Below are 20,011 nucleotides of genomic sequence, written 5' to 3'. Positions count from 1 at the left end.
TAAATGAGACAGGACATTGAGTCGTATTAAATTGACAGAAATTTAATTCATTCAGTTGACAGGAATGGAACCCTATATTTTTAAAGCATTTTTTATTAAAATGCTCTTGCAATCCTAATATCTTAGAGTTAAGCAATATGTGTATGAAAATAATACAGAAACGAGGTCTGCAGGGTGACAGGACTTAGCCAATTCATACCAGCACGAGAGGGCACGTTTTCTCTTCTTATTTATGGGTAGATGAATCACTTTCTGTTCAGTTTACCCAAAGAAATTTATAAAGTTTAATGGCCATTCTGGGAGACTAGCTCATAAAATTCTAACTGGGCTTTTGGGAAATTATTCTCATGAGCAATAAAATTCCTCAGACTGGCCCAGTACAAAACAAAAGCTACTTTTCAAAAGTGTCTTTCAGTGTTTAAAGTAGCTGAAATGTCAAGAAAGCCTAATAACACTTAGCCATGAGCACTGGGCTTTCTCCTCCTTTTTCTTCTACCGCCAAGTGTCGTTCATATCCATGACCTTGAAGAATCTTTTTGACATGTTGAATACGATCTTGTGACTGAAGCAAGGAAAATGTACTCTAGAAAAGATGAAATTAGTTAATAGTTTTTTAACTCTGATTTTGGAAGCCTTTTTGATGCATATTTATAATGCATTTCCCCCAAAATGTTGTGCAGTAGAAGCTCTTCCAACTTTACTATCACATATAATTGCATCAATATTAGTTCAAACACATGCCATTCTCTAAGCTGCTAATTACGTTACCAAGATCATAATTGAATCATAATTGTTCAGTGCCTTAACAATTTTCCTTTTTTACTACCATAGCTGTTAGAGCAAAGGAAAGTATTTTAAAATTGTAATGTCAAGACCCAAGAGGAAGTAAGGAAGAACATGGGAAAGGATAAACAGAACAGAGATGCCCTGGTAAAATCTCATCACATTAGCAAGGGAACTGGGCTATGGAGACTCCTTAGGGAGGCAGGTGGCCGTTCATGACAAGAGTGAGGTGATGCAAGTTCTCATTCTCAGCCCGTTAGTCTGTATCATTCATTCTCTATGTGATTTTACCTAAGTCTTGGTTCTTTTATAAGGGCCTGGGCCAGGTGATTTCTAAAGCCATCTAGCTTCATATTAAGCAATCGTCTAATTGGTTTGCTGCCCAGTAGGCACCACCTGATCTCAGATGACCATAGTGTCATCATGAGGGAGCCCATTAATTGCACTCTTTTCTCAATAGTCAATAACACTGTGATAAGTTTGCACGATGCCAGATGATTACTAGAATTAGTGGGGTGACGATGACATTGCAAGGTACAAAAATGTTGAATCATTATATTGTACACCTGAAAACTAATATAACATATATTGTTATATACCAGCTGTACTTAAATTAAAAAAAATATTTTAAAGCTGACTTCCACGTGTATCTCATGACCAATAATTGACTCCACTTTTTAGACCTGGCTCATCATAGCTCATGACCCAGCAGGTATCATGTGACATGTCAGAGTACTCACAGGGTTGTTGGAATAGACCTGTTTCCACCAAAAGACAGAAGCGTATGCAACTATTAAGAGCTCCAGCACAGTAAAGGTAAGCATCACCACCAGCACACCCTGCAAATCAGAACAAAGATGATTGGTGCCACAAACTAGCGCTGTGCCTGACTGAAAGGAGACTGGGGGATGAAGGCTCTAGCAGTGGAGAGAATAGGGACAGAAAAAACTGTTTAATTCCCTTTTCTACTTCTCTTTTGGATCTCTTACAGAAGAAGGGATATAAGCAGCAAGAGTTTTATCTCAGAACCATATCCCACATTCTGAGATAAGAGTAATCCTTCGTTTATCTCTAGTGGTTTTTATTAGTTTCTTTTTTCCTTTGGTGCTTTTTATTGTCATGATATTTCTAGGTGTGGATTTGTTTGTATTTCTCTTGCAATGGTCTCAGTGCATTCCTCCAGTTTGAAATCTTATGTCTTTTTTAAATTATGAAAAATTTTCAGGTTTTTTTCTCTTTGCACACTCGCTCTCTCCCATGTTGTCCCACAAGAACTCAGATTAGATTTGTGTTGAACCTCTTCACTTCACTGTATCTTCATGTCTTTTAACTTCTCATTCATATGTTCCAGATTTTCATCTTAGTGTGTTGTGTTCTGTGTGATTTCATCAGACCTACATTTCATTTCACTATTTCTTTGGATATGTTGAATCTGCTATTTAACTGGTATGCTAAGTTTTTAATGCCGAGGATTATAATTTTCATTTCTAATCATATTTTTAGTTCTTTTTCAAACACACTTGTTCTTTTTTCTTACTGTCATGTTCTTTCATTTTGGTGTCTATTTCTTTTTTATGTCTTTAATCATTTAAAATATATTTTCACTATAGCCTTTTTCAAATTATTATATAATCTCTAATTCTTGGGCAACTGACTTTCATATTTCTTCCATTTGCTGCTGTTCCCCATATTTTATGTCTTACAAAATATTTTTATTCTTAGGTAATTGTAGTATGTGGATGGTTATGAGGGGGTTCTTTGATATGTGGGAGACTCACAAGTTGGGTTTATGGATGTCTCCCTCAATGGTAATTTTAGGTTTGATTTTGATAGAATCTTAGGAGTTTCACAGATCTAGAACAGGCTTTAAATTAATTCTTTTATTTGAGGATCTTCTATTTTATATGTAATTTTGGATTTGGTTACCCTACCTGCAGAAGGTTTGGTGAGGTGATCCTAGAAATCTTTATGGCAGAGGTTCTTGAAGCTGCTTGGACATTGGGCAGAGTTTCCTTGTCTTATTTTCACAAATAATATAAATATTCATTTTCAGGTTCTAACATTTTTGAAGAGTACTCAGTGTGAGCTCCCTACTTCCTGTGGAGACTTCAATTCCACCATAGGCTTTAAAACTCCATGATTCCAGCCTCTCATACCTGTGTTCCTATCCAGGCCTCCTTGGTTTTCTGGTCTCAGCAATTTTTTTGGTTACCTGGCTTTAGGATTTTTCTTAGCTTCTGGAATGTAAGATGTTTTTCTTCCTTGATTTATTTCTTCCTTCCACTCTCCCTTCCTTCTTTTTTCCAACTTTGGATATATATTTTTAATATTTTTTAATTTGTTACTTTTGCCCAGCTCATCTTTGTGTTAATAAGAAAAAATGAACCTTCGGAGTCCACTTAGTCTGCCATGGTGTAACTCCTCTGATGTTATAGGAAGTTCCCTTTGGCTCCAGTTATCTGAGAGTGGTAGGCAGTTTGACGTATTGAGATTTATTTTCATTAAATTAAGCCCCCACTATCCCAGTGGGGAAAATGCCTCTCCCACCCTCATTGCTTTGCCTGATGTCTGCCCTGTACCAGGGTTATCCTATCTCCTGGGCTTCCTCATGCTGGTTTCCTACCAGATGGTTCTCTGTGCTCTTCTACTTCCTCAAGCTCCTGGATCAAAGGGGTTGCTTTTGACAACCTCTGGGTCACGTGGGCTGACCCATGGGAGATGGAGTCCAGAAACTTGTACACATTCTCTGTCATTCACGAGACAGATAGATCTGAAAGATTGAGAGGTGTTGCTTTTGCTCCCCCACTCCTACTGGAAGTCACAAAAGAAGAAATCTTTCTCCTTAAGGAGCCAGAGATTATGGTTTTAAAACCACTAGCCTGTAGATAGAGGATTGGCTCAGCCAGGATTATCACCACCAATGGGTGTCGACCAAAAAGTTTGGGGGAAAGAGGACAAGAAAATGCTGCCCAGAAATGCTGGCATTTCTGCTGGGAGTGGAACCATTGGCTCATCTCCCATCCTCCTCTCATGCTCTGCCAGCCCTGCTGGACTAAAGTATAACAATTACGCTTGGACTTCGGGTTCAAGTTCAGTACTAACTTAATGCAGGATATACTAATCCCAAATCAAGTGAAATTCAAATAAAAATGGATATTTCTGCCTGTGTTAAGGGGAGCAAAATGCTTGTTCAACAAAGGGGGCAGTTTGAGCGTTAAACCTATTGAGAACGAATTTGTATTATTTCAGAAAGACTCCTGAAAGGGTGGCCTACCCACATTCCTTCTCGATTTCCTTTTTTGGACTTTGCACGATGCATTCCCCCGTATTATGCAGTCTGCTGACAGAACTCTTTCAACTGTAATGTTGTGTTTTTTTCTTCTGTCTGCCTGCAGGTAGTCCAACCAACAGGGCTAGGGACTACTGAAAAAGCAAGATTCTGCAAAGGAGAGACAGAGATTTCACATGACAGGATAGTCAATCTGAAAGTACTTACTATTAGACTGACACGGGTCAGGAGACAGTCCTTGACTTCATGTATTGAATAATAATCCTCCGAATAAGGCAGTGAAGATAGATGCTCCTTTTCTGAGTCACACAGCTGAGTGGCAGTCCCCAGGGCCACCACGCTGGCAGTGAGAAGGAAGAGACCTGCTCCAGCAACAACAAAACTCACTGCACTTGAGGACAGGCTGCTCATGGCCTGGAAGAGAAATTCAGCTCTGGGATCTCATCACAGAAGTAGCACATCATTCTGTTGTCCCTCCGTCCCTTGCCCTGCAGTGGGGGCTCCCCTGGATCTGTTTCCCCTCTAATCTGCATACTACTAAGGGGCACAAACTGTGTTTCCTTCATCTCTGTATCCCTCCTCATGATCTATTTATCACCTGCTGTAATTAGTGCCTGTCTGTTGAATGAGAGAATCTATGGATAATTCCTGCTTAGGGAAGGGGGTTCTGGCTCCTTACTCTCTGCAACACCGAAGGCAGAGGTGGTATTGCTCAGGCCACTGCCAGCATCTCCCTTGACTTCCTCAGCAACCTTAGAATCCTTCTGTTGTTTTAAGGGTTTCTGAAATATGGCTTTTGGTCCCTCCTGGGAAGACCAGTTTATGGCTTCTCCTCCCATAAAGAAGCAGCTTCAGAGAAATGGCAGAAGCAAACTGGAGAAGTTGGAATACCTACTACCAGTAGATCAGGCCTATGAGAACCACTTCACCACACTCTCCCCTGGGTCATAGTCTACCTTTTCGGGAAAAGGGCTCATGCAGGATATGATTCCTCTGCAATGACACTGGTGCGCCCCCTCTGTGCCAGGTTCTCAGCACACGGTCTTTTCTGTTTGAGCATCACTGTAGAAGACTGTGTGTTGGGAAGGATGGTTGTCCCACCCTCTTCTCCCTTGGCCTGGAAGCTCTATGGCTTCAAGAACTGTCTCTAAAGGAAGAACAGAGTGAATGGGCACATCTTTGCCCAGAGCTGTCATGTGGACGATGAGCCCACATTTTGTCCTATGTCCCACATATGGAGCCCACATTGTGCCAGGTCATCTCAAGGATATTTGTCCCTTTCTGTGTATTCAAGGCACGTGGAGAACCAGCTCTGAGATGCACATGTTCATTTTCTACATTTTGTAAATAAGAAAACTGAAGCCCAGAGAAGGAAGGAATTTTTTCAGGCTCACAGATGAGTCGGTGACAGACCTGAAGCAGGAGTGTAAGTTTCCTGGTTCCAAATCCAGAATTTGGACTTCATTCAATGCTGTGAACTCTTCAAAGCCCTGTCTACTGACTGTGGGGTTTCGACTCTGGCTTCGAGAATCAGAAGCACATACCAGCCTCATACCACATCTTACGTGCCGTCATCCACGGCAAACCAGACCCCGGATCTTCCTGAGTCAGGATGTGGTTTTTCCCTAAGTCATCTCTGTGGGTGTGTGGCAGGGGACAGGGAAAGGTTGCTATGCACAGAATCAAAGACCTCAGCTGCTTCAGCCCTCCCCCCACCACCCCTCAACTCTTGATCTTTGTCAGGAAAGTGGCTACAGTCTGATAATTCCTTGTTCTTGAAGGAGTAGAGGAGATGGCCACAGGATCTAAGCCTGTACACCTCTGCCTCTGACCCTGACATTTAGGGAAATTAACTCATCATGAGGCAGGTTTTCTAGAAAAAAGATCTTGGCAGCTCTAGCTGGGATGGTTGTCTACCCTATTCAGAGCCCACATAACAAGTTGTGAAGAGTCCATGGTATATTTAAAAGTTTCCACTGTTTAAGCAACTGAGGAAAACATTCTCCAAGCATGGAATATGATCCAGGAGCACCATTTTTTAGGGGAAAGAGCACTGGTGTAAAAGGCAGGGAACTTGGGCTTTACTCCTAGTTCTGCCATGGACTAGCAGGCAGAACTTGGGCTCTCTCACTTGCTCTGAGTCTTATTTCCATAAACTGTCAAATGGAGATTTTTGAACTGGAAGAATTAACTCTGAAGTTCCTCTTATCCAACCAGCTGAGGTTTGATGGTTCTTATACTTACAAAGGGCTTAGTTGATTTTTTCCCAGAGATAATTGAGAGGGATCCCGTAATGGCAAACTGCTCAGGAAAGAGAGAAACAATCAGTTCAGTTTTTATGAAAATGTGTCAATCACTCAATCAGTAAGGTAAAACTTTTAGGGAGATAACACTGTAGGAATGGCAGGGGGCCATACTGATAGAGAATCCTGATTTCTGCCTTCAAGATGCTGACATTGACCTAGAACAATAGGCAGATGCACAGGGCCTGGATCTATGTCAGTGAAAATCACTATGAGCTGAGGAGGCCTGGAGAGGAGGTGTACACGGAGGGAGGAGAGCATTACGATTTACAAGGTTGAAAGAAAGGAGGTTGAGAAAGACCAGTGACTTGAAGGGTTAGAAAGATGAGAGCAGCCAACAGAAACACTGAGGAAAGGGGAACTGAGGGCGCCAGTTGCAGAAACATCTGGATTTCAAGCCATCGGTGTAGGTGGCCTGAGTTAGACTGGAAGGTGAGGAAAGTAAAAAGTACAGGGTCAGATGTGAAGAGTCTTGTATCATAAAGCCCAGAAGTCAGTATTTAATCTTAGTGGTGTTAAGGCTCCCGCTGGTAGAAGGAGGGTGTTCTGAGCTGAATCCTTGTTAAGCTGTGGCTTGGGGTTGGGTAGTCACAGACAGAGAGGGTCCAGCTAATTCTAGCTCTAAGAGAATGTGGGAGCCACAACTACTGAATAGATAGAGAAATCAAGGACAAATTATGTTTTGGGGGCAGGAGCAGGGCCTTCTTGCATCACTACGTAGTTTGTGTCCACATAATGACTGTATTCATACAGAGGTGATGCCTTGGTAAAAGTCATCTGCCCAGAATGTGTGTCTTTATTTCCTTTGTACAGGATACTACATATAATAGAAAAAAAGTGGCTCTTTGTGGGAGGCATGACTAGGCCCTGGCTACTGTCCAAAAAAAAATAAAAAAAATAAAATTGCCTCATAAAGGAGCAAAATAGAAGGCAGCAAAGAAGCTTTCCAAATGCTCAGGATTGCCTCTGAACACATAGCAAGAGTGCCCCTGATTCCCGTGAATTCTACTATTGCTAGTTTAGTTCTCTGCAAACCTGTGGCATCTACCAGTGGTGTTCATTTTATTTTTAAAATGACTGCTTCCACTTTCTACCAGACAGGTGGATTATTCTTAAAATGGAGGGAATCCAATGGCCCAAAGAAAGATGTGACAAATCTTCCACTTTTCCAGAGGCGTGCTGTAAAACCAGGTAAAAAATGGTGTACTGTATGCCCTTTGCATTACCCTCTTGCTTCCTGCCCCAACCATTCACTCCCTGGGATGCTCACACAGGAAGGCAGATTAAACCCTTCTCTGAGCTTCCTAAATTGTAGAGACAAGATGTGGGATGATAACAGAGGGAAAGTTGGAGGCCTTACCCTTCTTCTCTTGTCTCCCCACCTCTTGGGATTTAGTTACTCCATGACTTAGCACCCTGTTAGCATTTAGGAAGCATATCCCCTCTTAGAGACCCCAGTCTACTCACACACAGAGCTCCTACAAACGGGTACCCGGACGTCAAAATGGTGGAAACTGATGGGTTGAAGTGAGAAGAGTAAGGAGCAAAAACCAAAATGATCCCCAAACTTGAAATCATCAGGCAACACAGGATCTGGACAGTCTACAAGAGACAAGAGGGGAAATTCTAGAATACATTTAATATTTTATCACAGGTAAAAGTGATATTTGAATTATGTAGAGTATTAAAATGCTAAAATTTGTCATATTAAAAAGGAAAAGAAAAAGTGTTATAAGGAGCCAATAGGCATTCTCTACGAGAAATTCATGTGTAATTAACCTGGAAATGAGTAGGAGTTGGGTCTCAAAGGGGGATACTCAGAACCTGGATCTGAAGAACAATGACCTAGGACACTGGGGCGTCTCACAGTTACTCAGATGAATGGGGAGAGAATGTATAGTGAGATTAGTCCAGAATGTCTCTTCTCAAATGTTTAAGAAATGAACTCAAAAGAAGATGATCTAATTTAATCATATTGAGTAAAATCATATGGTTAAATCCAAAATCTCTAATTATAAGAGACTTTATTGTCTAGATTTCAGGTAGAAAAGATAGTGGTTTTAGTTAGCTTACATAAATGCCCGAGGAGCATACAGGCTTCCCATAAAACCCCATTTCATGTCCCAATTAGCCTGGAATCAGACCAGAAAAAAAAAAAAAAAAAAGAAAGAAAGAAAGAAAAGAAAAGGAAGAATCTCCTAAATCCACTGTGGATCTTAGTTGAGATACATTTGCAGTATTTCCCCGATGTCTTCTTTGTAATGAGGTGGACTTACACCAAGAATGGTGGCTTCATTCTGCAGTTCATCTTCTTTTTGGTAGATGTGTCCAGGTTTCTCTTTTTGGGGGATAATGATGCCTTTTGGAGTAGAGGACTGAAAGGCTTTCTTGGTCTTGGGCTGTGATAACATGATGCTGATGATACTGGAAGAGGCAGTGAACTCAGTTAGGACCCAAGGTTTGGCTTGATGATATGAAACTCCCAGGAAACAGACTTTGCAGGAACTTAAGATTTTTCTCCATTGTCCAAGGAATGACCTGTCCTTCAGGAACAGAAGTGAGTATGGGGATCCATGGAGGTATTGGATATTGGAAAGCTTCCACTGTAAACAGGAAGCGTGTTACTGGGAGAAAACTGTAAACATTTGGAAGTCACACAACTGAGAGGTGAACAATTCACATAGAACATTCTTTGCAACCTTGAGTGTATCCACCTCACTCTCTCTCCAACAACCCCTATTTCCATCTTCTTTTCCTTTCCTCTATTCCTCTGCTTTACCTGTGGTACATTCCCACAACACATCTCCCAGTACGGGTTGCACTTTTATGTTGTATCTACCCTGCTCAGCCTTCCATCACAGTCTTGTTTTCTTTCCATTAAGAGGCCATGCAGGACTGTTTTGAGGAGTTGAATGAAGGGACGCCCATGAGTGCCCTTTGTCGTGCCTCTAAGGTCTTGATCAGGTGCCCCATAATACTCAGTAAGACATTAGTGACCACTCTCTTATTTCTACAATTACACCTATGCCTTGGTCAAGTTTCTTATGTCTCTGGGCATCATCTTTAGTACCAGAGTTACTAAAAATAAAGTTCTCCTTGTCTAAGGAGTTAATTATCATTTTTGGGGATTTCGGAATCTAGGCAGAAGTATGGATGACGTTACATGAGGTTAGCAGACTAGTGTTGACACCAAATCCTTGCAGTAGAGTTGGGGCACGGATGCCATGGATGGTTCTAGGTGCCCTCTGCTGAGCATTCTAGCACATCCTTAAACACAGAGAAGTAGAAAAAGGATCAGGTTTGGAGATTTTCCAGGTTTCAAGAGCAAATAGTAGTTTTTGATAAAATGGTAATTGCTAATATTACTGAGCACCCACTGTGAGTCTGACACTCTGTTAAGAGCTTTGTGTGGAGTTTCATTTAATATACATAATGACTCTCAGAGATAGGTGCTATTGTGATTTGAATTCTGCAGATAAACGTGAGGCTCAGAGAGGTTAAATGGTTTGCACGAGATTGTATATCTAGCATGTACTGAAGGCAAGATTTGAACTCAGCCAGTCTAAGGCCAGAACTCTGCTATACCCTGCAGGTTTGGGCATGCCCAGCGAGCTACACATGAGCCTCAGCTCCTGTATCCTTCTTTGCTGATAGCTGAAGCTCACAAGCTGCCGCTCATCAGCTCCATGTTCACCCACAGGAACATTTCTGACCTTAGGGAATATGGGTTGATGGTCTCTATCTCCAGAATTGTTCCCATATTCTGGTATCCTGGCTTCTGCCTTGCTCCTGTGGTTTAAAAGCCCAAATATGCCATGTAGACCCCTTTGTCTTTCTAGTCTTAATAACCAGTCTTTCAAGGTTCATCTGTATTGTCACATATTGCAAGATTTCCTTATTTTTTTTTAAGGTTGACCTTGAGGACATTGTGCTAAGTGAAATAAGCCAGTCACAGAAGGACAGATACTGCATGATTTGACTTATGTAAAGTATCTAAAGTACAAGGTGTGATCACAAAATACAGTGAATGTTTAAATACAAAGAATTATTACAGTAAAAGACACATTGCCATTAATCCCCCTCAAAATACTTCTCTTTACTCCAAACACACTTATCCCATCGTTCTTGCCACTTTCTGAAGAAATTCTGGGAGTTCTCTTTCGTGAGTGTCTACTTCATTCTCCATCATGATGACATTCCGTGTCACACATTGCTTCTGGCATGGCAATTTCTGTCAAATAAAAACATTATGGTGTGTTCTCATCTACCTTATTCACTGGATCTGACACTGTACAAATTCTGGCTCTTCCCCAAAGTCAATATGACCATGAAATGAAACTGTTTTGAATTGATTCAAGACATTGAGGCAGCCATGACAGCGCAACTAAAGACACTCACAAAAGAGGACTTCCAGAACTGCTTCAGAAAGTGGCAAGAATGATGGGATAAGTGTGTTCGAAGCGACGGGGAGTATTTTGAGGGGGTTTAATGGTAATGTATGTTTTACTGTAATAATTTTTTTTATCATAAGCATTCACCATATTTTGTGATCATACCTCCTAGTCAAACTCATAGAAGCAAAGACTAGAATGGTGGTTCCAGCATCTGTGGGAGGAAGAAATGGAGAGTTGCTATACACATATAAAATTTCAATTATGCAAGATAAATTCTAGAGATCTGCTGTACAACATTGTGCCTATAGATAACAATATTGCATTGTACATTTAAAAGTTGTTGAGAGGGTAGATTTCATGTTAAGTGTTCTTACCAAATAAAATAGTTAAAAAATAAAATTGGCAAGAAAGGAAAAATAATTGACCCCTAACTTAAGGAAAAAAAAAACAACAACAAAATTCTCTGTAACTCTGGATTCCTTTCTGTATTTTTTAGTTCTCATACCCAAGGACTAAAGGATGTGCTTGATTGCTTGATTCTAAGTCTTAATCTACAACCTGAAAGCCTAGCTGGTACCCTCTAGTTTAGTGCACTCTCAGATACCATGTACATTTATTTTATTTTATTTATTTTTTTGTCTGTTTTGTTTAAAAGAGTGCATAGCATAGCAAATACAATAAAAAAGGAAATAAAGTTTGAAGAAGAAGACAAAAAAGTTCTTTAAATCCCAACTACCACACAATAACTACTGTTTCTTACATATCTGTTACTTTCTCTTTTCTTTCCTCTCTCATTTTGTCTCTCTCCTCTTTCTTAATACATATTTGCAAACGTTCATAATTCTACATAAGCAGGATCACTCCTTCCATGCCATTTACAAATCTTTTTTGCACTCAACATTATTCTGTGGTCATCTTTGACACTGATGAATACAGATGATAAAAATCCTAAATTTAAAAGCCAAAGGGTAAATTCCGACACATGCTACAACATGGATGAACCTTGAAGACAACATGCTAAGGAAAATAAGCCAGTCACAGAAGGATAAATACTGTATGACTGTACTTCTGTGAGGCACACAGAGTACTCAAAATCATAGAGACAAAAAGTAGAATGATGGTCACTAGGGGGTTGGGAGGAGAGGGGAACGTGGAGTTATTGTTTAGTGGGCGTAGAGTTTTAGTTTGGGAGGATGAAAATGTTTTGGAGTTCAGTCATAGTGATGGTTGCACACGAATGTAAATGTACTAAATGCCACTGAACTGGGCACTTACAGATGGTTAAAATGCTAAATTTCATGTTATATGTATTTTACCACAATAAAAAAGCCAAACAGTATATCCATATGAACAGATGTTTCAAGATTCACTTACCCAGTCACATATTCTTTTTTTTTTTTACCATTATGAAATGTTATCATGAACATTTTTGCAACTTTGTGGTGCCTCACCAAGTGAATTATGTCCTCAGAGTAACGTTTAGTAGTGGATTTACTGAGTTGAACGCTATGATACTTGAATTTTGACACATAGTGCTACTTTTTAGGAGAAATTCTATATAACCAAGCTTCTTTATAACTTCACATGAAGTCCTGAGACTCATGCCATCATCTCCAGACTCCACAGTCTAAGAAGGATTCTTTGTCTTTCCACCTTCACCAAGTGGAGACAAACTTGGGGTGGCCCCAACTTTTCATGACAGTTCTAAAATCCCCACTTTGAAGGCAAATCATAGCTTGGAGGACAATGGATCTGACACAGCAATTGTCTCTATTACGGAATTAGAACTGAGCAGTGGGGTCCTAATGCAGGATTCAATCTAATTGCAACAGTATTTGCTGAGAGCATATTCTGTGTAAGACCAAGTGACCACCAGGAAATGCAGAGAACTGTAGAGAATCACCACCTCAAGTCTTGAAAGAAACCTAAGGATCATTCTAGCAATTCTCTTATTTGCAAAGCGAGTGAACGGAGGTCCGAAGAGGGGAATTGACTCACCAATCCAAACAGGTAGTCAGCAGCAGAGACAGGGTGAAAATCTGATTCCTGGCTGTCTGTTCAGAAAACAGTAATCACCGCCCCCAAATTCATGATCCAAAGCAAAGGGCCTACCTGTTCCTGCAGCCCCGTCCTGTGTGTTGTGGCTGGTGGGCCAGCTCACCACTGGGAAGCTCTCAGCCAGAACTTCTTACTGGTGGTTCCTGTCAGAACGGTCTTGCTGTTTTGCTCTCCAAACTCTGAGACTTCCTGTCTCCTTCTCAAAGTAGTATTTATGATTACACAAGATATGAGTCGAGCTGTACTTGTACACCATTGATATATAAACAGTACCTCTGCTTCCTCTTTCTAAATTTCAAGGTCTGGAAAATGACACGAATTAGAAGTAGCACATAAGAAAAAGAGCTTGTGAAGACTAGTGAGTTGTAGGGTCCCATTTAGTAATTCCTGTATTCTGGTAAGTAATTCTACCAGTTCCTTTTAGCCGGAATTTTCTTATCTACTAAATAGGATGGGTAATAATAATTCCACTATATGGCTTTTGTGAGAATTAAAGAGAAAGGATGCAAAGGGCTTATAAAATGTAGGCACTCATGCTCGCTTCAGCAGCACATATACTAAAAAGTATGCACTCGGTAACTAGCGGTAATAATGATGTTAATTTTGAATTTGGGAGAATTTATTTGTTTTCCCATTTCCCAGGCTCTTGGCAAACGGAGAGCAACCTGTGAGAACTCTCAGCCCAATAGGTATTTCCTTTGGGTGCCTCTTCATTCTCTATCTCTGGCTTTATATCTTCCTAACTTCGTGGTCAGGGGAAGTTCAGGTACATTTTGGGAAGGATGTCAGTGGATTAGAGTCAAAGGCAGAGCCATCGGGGCTGTAAACAAGCTCATATTCTGGGAAGGGTGGGTTGTTGAAGGGACATTGTTGCTACTTTCACCTTCTTTTTAAAGCTGCTGTGAGAGCAGCCTTTGTTCAGAAGGGCTGGGGGGTTGAAATGTCTCTGGGAAGAGCAACCTGTAGCAAAAGCTGGCAGCATGACCTGCTCCATACTTTCTCAATTTCCTGAAGGCTGGCAGGGCTATCCCCTTGAGAGAGGAGCAAATCTAAGCCAGGCGGTTTAAGAAACTCATAAAATGCTTGGAGAGAATTTTAGTCCCATCTTTTTCATCTCCAAATGAGGTGATATTGCTGAATGAAACTACCACAGATCACACATCAAGTCAGTGGAAGAGATAGGACTAGAATCCAAGTCTCTTGGCAGGTAGGCTGACGCCACAGCAACAGTTTCTATCATTTTTTCATCTTCAGCCCCATGACCAACATCATCTTCATTTAAGAAAACCCTCACAACCCAGACCTTCCTCTGGATCTGTGACCTGCTTTGAACAAAGTACCAAAGAAGAACCTTGGTCATTTGTGTTTGTCTCACGCCTCTTCTGAATCTGTGGGAGAAGTAATCTGTGGGGAAATCAGTTAAATTTCCAGTCAGTTTTTCACAGATAAAATGATAATAAAATGTTCTCCCTGAAAAGTCTTACACCCTCTGACACCATGCATAGTTATTACAATATTATTGACTATATTCCTTATGGGGTACTTTATATCCCCATGACTGTAACTGCTAATTTGTACTTCTTAATCCCTTCAACTTTTTCACCCAGTCTCCCAAACCCCCTTCCATCTGGCAGCCATCAGTTTTTTCGCTGTATCTATGGGTTTGTTTCTGTTTTGTTTGTTCATTTATTTTATTTTTTGGAACCCACATGTAAGTAAAATCATATGGTATTTGTCATTCTCTGTCTAATTTATTTCACTTAGAATAATATCCTCTAGGTCCATGCATGTTGTTGCAAATGGTAAGATTTCATTCTTTTTTATGGCTGAGTAATATTTCATTATATATATCACATCTTCCTTATCCATTCATCTTTGGAGGACTTAATCCATTTACATTTAAAGTAATTATTGATAGGTATGTAGTTGTTGCCATTTTATTAATTGCTTTCTGATTGTTTTTGTAGTTCTCTGTTCCTTTCTTATTCTCCTGCTCTCTTCTTTTATATGTTGATGACTTTCTGTACTGTTGTGCTGGATTCCTTTCTCTTTATTTCTTGTACATGTCTTGTAGAGTTTTGGTTTGTGGTTACCATGTGTTTCATATACAACAAGCTATGTTTATAGCAGTCTATTTTAAGTTGATGGTCAATAATTTTGAACACATTCTAAAATCAGTACTATTTTTATGTATTCCCTCCACATTTCCTTTTGTCATTATACTTTACTTCTTTTGTGTATGTGTGTGCTTGTGTGTATCCCTTAATTTACTGTTGTAATTACACATAATCTTCCTACTTTTGCCTTTTAACCTTTGTACAAGTTTTAGTGTTGGTTGATCCACTGCTTTTATTCTGTCTTTGCCTTTGTCAAAAAGATTTTATTTTTCTTTATGATATTTTTGTATTCATATTTTTGTTTTTTTCTTCTTCTTCTTAATGAAGTCCCTTTAACATTTCTTGTAATACTAGTTTGGTGGTGATGAACAAATTAAGAAATACAGGTGCAATTTTCTACAATTCTGGCATAGTAACAACAAAAAGTTTTGTAATGCATAGCAGCAATTCTTCAAGCATTCTATGTATTTTGAAGGAGAAATAAGTCACAGTGCTTTTGGAAGAAGAGGTTATCATCAGCTGGTTGGGAAAGGCTTCTAAGAAGTAGGTCACAAGAGAAATGCCAGACAAATAACCATCAAAGTGGAATTACTTATAAAATGGCTGAAGGAAGCAGAAGAGGGATAACCCAGAGGTGAAGAGGTAGATGGAGACAGGAATATTGGGGTAGGTATTCGAAGATTGACAGCTTACTTAAAGCTGAAACTATGAGTCTGATCACAGAGATGGTGACATTATAATACTAATGTTATTTAAAATGAGGACACAGCATAGCTCACTGGGTTATGCTGCAAATCTTTCTGCATTATCAGATGGAAGGAAAAAGTATATATACTAAAGCTAAACTGCTTAATTTCATGCTGCCCTTTATATAAAACTGTTTTACTGTTTATGGTCTGAAAATAAGAACAAAGAAGATTCTAGAGAATCTATGCATGTATTGAGCAGATATGATTTGCTTGTTTTATAATACACCTCCTTTTGAAAAATTAGTAGTTGACACATTTGTATCTCATTTATTCAGTTATAAAAATAAAGATTTTTTTCCCCTAAAAACATGAATACAACTTGCATCAAGTGAGGCAAAAACTTTGTTATCTAGGTTACCAGTTCTATCCTCTTTATATTCTCAATAATCTTCTTGAAAAAATATTAATTTTAACATATTACATATGAGGTCAGACAATTAAGTTTGCAAACTCATCCTAGAAAAGGTGCTACCTACCTCACTGCTGAATACACTATGGTCACCTTTGAAAAACTCCCCTTGGGAAGCTATGCACCAACGCCAGTGCCTAGTCCACTCTTCAAAGCAAGTTTGGAACTCTTTTTCTGGAATGGCCATCAGAGCTGTCGTCATATTACCCTTGATGTCCTGAATGTCATCAAAATGCCTTCCTTTCAATGTTTCAATGTTTCCTTTATCTACGGATAAAGAAAGAAGTCATTGGGGGCCAGATCAGGTGAGTAGAGAGGGTGTTCTAATACAGTTATTTGTTTATTGGCTAAAAACTCCCTCACGGACAGTGCTGTGTGAGCTGATGCATTGTAGTGATGCACGAGCCGTGAGTTGTTGGCGAAAAGTTCAGGTCGTCTTTTTCATGCAGCCTTTTCAGCTCTTCCTAGTAGTAACCTTGGTTAACTGTCCAGTTGGTACAAATTCATAGCGAATAAACCTTCTGATATCAAAAAAGGTTAGGAACATCATTGCAACAAGTTCGCAAACTTAATAGTCAGACCTCATATACAGAGGTTGCCAAAAAAATGTACCATCACTTGGCAAATCTTAATAAATTTGGGAGGATTTCATATTTCATCTGTGGGGACAGAGCCAGGAGTGCAGTTTCCAGGCTCTCGGCCTCACGTGGAAAGGTGCTCACTCGGGTAGTAAATGGCCATCAACTGTGATTGGATGGCCATCAGCTGTGGCTAGTTGGCCGTCCGCTGTAACCAGTGACCCATTGGCCACTAATATAACTGCCGTGGCTACGCTAGCAGAAAATGGAGGCTAGCAAGAAGATGGTGGCTGAGCCTGCAAGTGGAGCAGTGAGGGTTGCAGACAGTGTGGCTCCTGCTTCCTGTGTCTCTAACCCAACCGCCAGCAAGAATATAGTGGTATGACTCCCCTATCTATGGCTCTGTGGGTGTTCCTTTTTTGGCCTCACCATGTCCTGTGTTCTTATGTGGGGAGAGGGAGCTGAGACCCCGCAGGCTGCCCCGCACGACATCATTTTAACCCCCCACACACACAGCCCTTCCCCTATATTATATCAAATTCTAATGGCATTTTGAAAAACCAAAATTTGTTCTTTCACCAATTTTTCCCCCTATAATTTTGGCTAGCAATTAAGTTTGAGTGTAAAAGGTAAATGTTTCTAGGAAATAAATCAAAACTGAGTGTTGTGTCTCATTACAACTAATTCAACCCACTGAAGCTGATAAATGATTATAAACTTTGAACAATGGGACTTGATATAAACAACTCATTGTTTCACCCAGAGTTCTAGTTTTCAGTCTTCAGCTTGCATAACCAGTTGAAACATCCTTTTTAACTGCTGGAAAACCCCTAACTTTCCCCCTCAGTGAATATTTACTGAATTTCCTCTCTGAGATAGTTCCTTACTAGACACATATATAAACACATAAACTCAGCTTTATTTATTTATTCATTTTTGGAAAGCTCTAGTGATATTTATTTTACCCTGACGTGTCAAATCTTATATAATGGGATTAAAATCTTTTGAACATTCTGATTCGATACACGTGTGACTTGAGATTCTTAGTATTTGTCAAATTTTTTAAAAGTTATCTTATTGATATGAAAGGTCATCTTCATTTTAAGTAAGTGGTATTCAGACAAAATTCCTTCATGACTTAAGCAATTATAATCACATTAATTCTTATCATTAAATAGTCAACTAAGTCTAAACTTACAGATATTCTTTATCTGAAATGCGATGATTTTTCATTTAAATCACATTTATTTGTCATTACTTTTTATTATAACAGATAATACTGCACAAAAATGTACAGTGATGAAATTTATTTTATTTTTAAATGAATGTATTTAAGTAGAAACAGTGGGTTAGTTAAAATAAATAAATAATATTACAATTGGTTTACAGTTGTGGTTTTTAATTATAGAATTTGGGGATAGAGCCCTTTTTGTAAGATAGAGCACTAAAAACAATCCCAGTTCTCCTGTAAGGGCATCACTTATTGTTAAGGAATTTAGTAGCTCAATTCGTAAAGCAGAAGTATATGCAGTATGGAGAACACAAAAATTATATTGCCCTGTTCCTCCTTTTCGGGTTTTTAAAGTCTTTGTTTCTTGTACTTGAATAAGTGGGACTCACAGAATTCAAAGAAAACAACCTTACTCTTTCCCTACAACTGTTCCCTGGAGGGAGGGCGGGTCTAGTTCCCTTCAGCTTCTTATTTAAAATCTAAGATCAGTGAATGACAAGTTCTCCAGTCACTTCAGTAATTAAAATGTACCGTCTTACCCAAGAATCAAAACTCAACTGTCATTTGCAGTGAAAACTTCTTCCTTTCCTCAGTTTGGGTCTGCTCTGGACAGGATGCCTATTGTGGGAAGGAACAAGCTAGGAGGGATTTCTGATTCTTGCTGAACCGAAGGTAGGAATGAGAAAAGCTGAGGGGCAGAAGATGAATTCCTTGATTCCTTTCCCAACGTGCTGTCAGGCTGGTTGGGGTTGAATGCACTGTGATTCCATCAGCGGCATGGATTCATTGGCTCTGGTTCCCTCAAAATTCTAATGCGCTCACTCAGATGGTTGCTCATGGTTCCTCCTTTGTCTCACCCCTGAGTGTCCTGTGAACATCTCTAGCCTCATTCTCTTCAAGATCTCCTTGCTTCCTGCTGGTGTCCTTTTGGAGCAAGCAGTAAGACCACCCAGGTGGAGTCTCTTTCACATGGCTTACACTGAGAGGGACAGGCCATCCTGATACAACCTAGTCTTCCTGCATCGCTGGAGCAGACAGACTCTAGCGTGGTTCTAATGATTCCTGCCTCCTGCCATTCATGTTCTTTGTGATTGCTTCTTGTGAGTATAGGCAAGACCTGTGGCTTGCTTTGACTCAGTAGACTATGGCAAAGGTGACAGGATGTATGTGGTTGCATGATTACATTGCAGGAGGTCATATCCTGTTTCCCCAAAAATAAGACCTAGCTGGACCATCAGGTCTACTGTGTCTTTTTGAGCAAAAAGTAATATAAGACCCGGTATTATATTATAATTATATCATATCATATTATATATTATATAAGATCCAGTCTTACATATTATAGTAAAATAAGACTGAATATAATATAATATAATATAATATAATATAATATAATACCGGATCTTATATTAATTTTTGCTCCAAAAGATGCATTAGAGCTGATGGTCCGGCTAGGTCTTATTTTTGGGGAAACACAGTACCATCTGTCTCTTTCTCTTCCTTGCTGACTATGAGAAGCAAGTGGCTATATTAGGGGCCTCCATGTGGCAAGGAATTGTGGACAGCTTTTAGGAATTGAGAGTGGCCTCTAGCTGACAGCCTGCAAAGACCTCCAGACAACACCCAGCGATGGGGCCCTTTGTCCTACAACTGCTAGGCACTGGATTCTAACAACAGTGGAAGCTTGAAAGTGTTTACAGTAGCTTCTGCCCTTCCTTAGTCAAGACTCTGCCAACTCCTTGACTGTAGCCATGTGAGATCCTGAAGCAAAGACAGCAGGTAAGCCATGCCCAGAGTCCCACCCCATAGACACAAAATAATACGGGTGTGTTGTGTTAAACCTCTAAAGTTGTGGTAATTTGTTAGGTAGCAATAGATAAATACACATACACTGGCCATCAGAATCCAAAGCCCCAGCCGTAGCCTTTTTTGGTTCCTCAGAGTGTGTTAGACTCAAGTCTACCGTCTTCCCCAAACTGTGGGATTATACATTAAAATCTTGACATGGTCCCATTGTGTTCTGTCTCTCTGAGCTTAGAGATGAGGGTAAATGCCTCCTTGCTTCTCCTGCAGGGGGACGAGGGGCAAAACCACACTTTG

The 20,011-nt window shown here is 39.9% G+C and overlaps 2 protein-coding genes across 2 annotated transcripts in view; one reads left to right on the top strand and one right to left on the bottom strand.

The window, feature by feature from the left end:
- Positions 1 to 21: 21 nt before the first annotated feature.
- Positions 22 to 13,064, bottom strand: MS4A7 (membrane spanning 4-domains A7). Its single transcript, XM_019754086.2, is given in 8 exon segments — positions 22 to 532; positions 535 to 583; positions 1,524 to 1,622; positions 4,280 to 4,486; positions 6,317 to 6,373; positions 7,843 to 7,977; positions 8,652 to 8,799; positions 12,882 to 13,064. Coding segments are annotated over 7 exon segments (705 nt in total). The 5' UTR covers positions 8,787 to 8,799; positions 12,882 to 13,064; the 3' UTR covers positions 22 to 509.
- A 6,515-nt stretch (positions 13,065 to 19,579) lies between these two features.
- LOC109459486 (membrane-spanning 4-domains subfamily A member 4A) overlaps positions 19,580 to 20,011 on the top strand; it is a 36,272-nt gene continuing 35,840 nt past the window's right edge. The window contains exon 1 of the mRNA XM_074336439.1: positions 19,580 to 19,690. The gene's annotated coding sequence lies outside the window, so the exon portion shown is untranslated. The remainder of the gene's footprint in view (positions 19,691 to 20,011) is intronic.

Source organism: Rhinolophus sinicus, linkage group LG06 (genome assembly GCF_036562045.2).
Source record: "Rhinolophus sinicus isolate RSC01 linkage group LG06, ASM3656204v1, whole genome shotgun sequence".
Classification (NCBI taxonomy): Eukaryota; Metazoa; Chordata; class Mammalia; order Chiroptera; family Rhinolophidae; genus Rhinolophus; species Rhinolophus sinicus.
Note: the sequence above shows the minus strand (reverse complement) of the source record. Positions and strands in the feature narration are given on the sequence as shown.